The sequence below is a fragment of the Cephus cinctus genome, unplaced genomic scaffold (genome assembly GCF_000341935.2).
Source record: "Cephus cinctus unplaced genomic scaffold, Ccin1 Ccin1_scaffold2428, whole genome shotgun sequence".
Lineage (NCBI taxonomy): Eukaryota > Metazoa > Arthropoda > Insecta > Hymenoptera > Cephidae > Cephus > Cephus cinctus.
Genome location: NW_014334252.1, coordinates 1 through 3,532, shown reverse-complemented (window position 1 = coordinate 3,532; position 3,532 = coordinate 1). Strand labels below are relative to the sequence as shown.

The 3,532-nt window shown below is 40.4% G+C and overlaps 1 protein-coding gene across 1 annotated transcript; it reads left to right on the top strand.

Annotated features, from left to right (window-relative positions):
- Positions 1-318: 318 nt before the first annotated feature.
- Positions 319-1,729, top strand: LOC107274166 (histone H2A-like). The gene has a single exon (XM_015752966.2). The coding sequence runs from the start codon at positions 370-372 to the stop codon at positions 742-744; it is 375 nt and encodes a 124-aa protein (XP_015608452.1). The 5' UTR covers positions 319-369; the 3' UTR covers positions 745-1,729.
- The last annotated feature ends 1,803 nt before the right edge of the window (positions 1,730-3,532 follow it).

Sequence of the window (3,532 nt, the reverse complement as noted above, 5' to 3'; positions counted from 1 at the left end):
GCTTCGAGCAGTTTATTATCACGCAAAGTCACTCGTACGAAAGATTCAATGAATGTGATGGCTGCTCGCTTGAGCATGCTCTTTATGGAGTAGTAGGGCCATGGGCGCACCAATCAGACGGTAGCATTTGCAACGCCGACAGTGAGACGCAACGTGATTGGAGCGTACGAAGCGCGCTCTTTGCCCATGGGCGCACCAATGAGACGCTAGCGCTTCCAACGCCAACGGTGAGACGCAACTGGATTGGAGCGCAGGAAGCTCCCTCTTTGCTACATAACCGTTCAACCGCTACCTTTTAATTCATAGTTGCTTCGCTTGTCGAACGAATAGTTTGTTGGACGTTTGCTAGTACTATACAGAGAAGTCATAATGTCCGGACGTGGCAAAGGCGGAAAAGTGAAGGGAAAGGCAAAGTCTCGCTCCAGCAGGGCTGGCCTCCAGTTCCCCGTCGGCCGTATTCATAGGCTTCTTCGTAAAGGCAACTATGCCGAGCGAGTCGGAGCTGGGGCTCCTGTTTACTTGGCGGCCGTTATGGAGTATTTGGCTGCTGAAGTGTTGGAATTGGCGGGAAACGCTGCACGTGACAACAAAAAGACGAGGATCATCCCACGTCATTTGCAGCTGGCCATTCGTAACGACGAGGAACTGAACAAGTTACTGTCTGGTGTGACCATCGCTCAAGGCGGTGTACTTCCAAACATTCAGGCAGTTCTGCTACCCAAGAAGACTGAGAAGAAGGCGTAAACAGTGTCACTCAACTAAACAAAAATGGCCCTTTTTAGGGCCGCAAAATGGTTTAACGTAGAATATGCACCTGACTCACTATTCGGTCGCTGTGTTCCTTCATCTCTTAATACTGGCTATAAAACAGTTAATGCATTATATTCATAGAAAGAAATTTATACAAACCATACCAATAGATAAATTGAACTACTCCACCGGTACTCCAAGATAGCACATTGTCCGAAAATCAGTTTTAAGGCATTTATTATAGAATTCTCTTCATTGTTACACGTATTTAATTCATTGTAACTGGAATTCTCTTGATACTAGAAGGCAGTAGTATAGTTTTTTATACCTGAAAGATTTTTAGAATGAACTCCCACAATTGCAGTACAACACTGCGAAAGCCGCTACTTCAGCCCAATCGACTTGTCATTTTAAATAGAGAAAAAACGAAGTAAAACTTTTCCTTCACAAATCGTTGGAGGTGTACGTGAAAATCAATAACGAACGAGAATGCAACAATTACATTTCAATTCTTCGGTGATATCCAGGTGGAAGTATTGGATTCAACATGAATTGAACGCCGAATAAAAAGAGAAACTGATTGTTAAATACCCTCGTAAAAGGGAATACCCTGTAGAGGCACCTGTACTTGAGGCGCCTGCGGACACAGATCAGAAGTTGGAATATGAAATACGCGTTATCACGTTGGAGAATTGGGAACTCGTCGATCTGGGTCGATAACGTAGAAATCACAGGGCCGTCTCATAAAAACAAAAGCATGAGCAATAGCGAAACTGGTTGGCTGTTTAATTATTTGATTCAAGAAGAATGAATATAGAGATAATAGAAAGTGAGTCATAATAATATAGGATGTTACTACAGCAGTTGACGGTTTCTAATGGACTGGAGTATGTCCAAGATACATAAGTGTTCTTTTTGTAACCGGTGCAAGTTTGAAAATTCATAGCTGGACGGCTAATAATATTATCATGAAACTGTACACAGTGTATTTTCCATCCGCCCGTAAAATAGGTAAAATAGGGAAGCATGCAACTTTTCTAAATGTACTAAAGAACGTTGTCAAGGAAAATTTTTATAGAAAATATCAGGAAGGAAACATAGAGGTACATGTAAGTAATCGAGATGATTGCCTGAGGCTTATAGGAAAATGGACAAAAAATAAAATTTCAGACATTCACTTGAAAAAACGAGAAAAAGGAAACTTACGTTGTCAAGACTTCATGAAGATATCCAGATACGAGGAGTTAAAAACTGAACCCGAAGAACAGAATAAAAAAGTAATTAATGCAAGCATGATGAAAGGTATGCAGATACTAATACTAATAGTAACGATGCAAGGTGATATAAAGATAAATTATTTAAATAAAACATTGAAATGCCTGTGTTATATCGAAGTTTCGTAGAAGAATTCTATTAGCAAAAGAAGAATAGCACAATATGATCGTTGTCAAATCACAAGTTGAAACGGTGTAACAGTTCGCACGGCCTTCTTTTATCCTGATTGCTAATAATCATAGTAATGAACCATAATATTAAAGAATACAGTTATTTGTGATTCTGCATGCGATGAAATGCAATTTGTTTTTCTAAATTTACAGGCAAGGTCCATACCACGTTGAATACACCAGTTCTCGTCCCAGACTCGTGCGGACGGTAGTAAGGAGCGGATGTGCTCAGCGCGGTGCAGTGCAGTGCTTTTGAAATTTCACGAATGAGTGAAATACTAAATAGAAAAATAAATAGAAAAATGCCTCTTAAAACAAAGATACAGTGCGATAAAACATTGCGTTATCAAAGAACGATTAATAGAAAAAAAAAATAAAAAAAATAATATATAATAATCATTGTGGGTGAAGAGCCACCCAAAAGTCCTGACGAAACCCTTAATGGGAAACTAGCGACGAATGAATTTAAAGATGTATTCATCACCAAAAAAAGAAAAATAAATAACATAGACATGAGCTCTATAAAAAAGAAAAGGCAAAACGGGCAAAATAGGGGCATCGCAATTCAAAACCGATTCTCCGCCCTATCGGATGAGGAAGAAGAAGATGAGGCCTCCGATATGGAGACGAACGAAGACCCAAGCCTGGCGCCTCCGAAGGACAAAGGACCAAGCAGATCGCGCAGCACTAAGCTAAAGAAGCCCCCTCCACTAGACATTCATGAAATAGTGGAGTCGCATGCAAAGTTTGTGAAAGTACTGAAAGACATCCTCCAGGAAAAATTCCATGTGAAGTACCACAAAGACTTCACAGAAGTGTTTACATCGAATAAAGCAGAGTTTGAAAAATTGAAAAGCATTTGGGAAAGGAACGAATACCAGTTTCATACATACACCAATAAACAAGCTAAAATGTGCACCTTCGTAATAAGAGGATTGCATAAAAACACAGATTTGCAAGATTTAAGAATCGAACTTGAGTCTCTCAATTACAAGGTGCACAATATAAACCCAATGAAAAACACAAAACAGCCAATGTTCATGATTACATTTAATGAAAGCATCAAACTGAAGCAAATGCAACAAGAAATACGCTATCTAGGATATACGAAAGTCACGTGGGATAACTTCATAAACAAGAGAAGAATCTCTCAGTGCCACAGATGCCAGGCATGGGGCCATGCCGCAACTAACTGTTACGCCAGGCCGGCCTGCTTAAAATGTGCCGGTGAACACCTAACAAAGGACTGCAAAAAACCTCCAACGGTATCAGCCAAGTGCGTAAACTACGGAGAGGACCACCCTGCTAATGCTACATGCTGTGTTGCATACAAGGCC

Coding starts and splice junctions, on each gene's coding strand:
- LOC107274166 (XM_015752966.2), top strand. CDS start 370: ATGTCCGGACGTGGCAAAGGCGGAAAAGTGAAGGGAAAGGCAAAGTCT.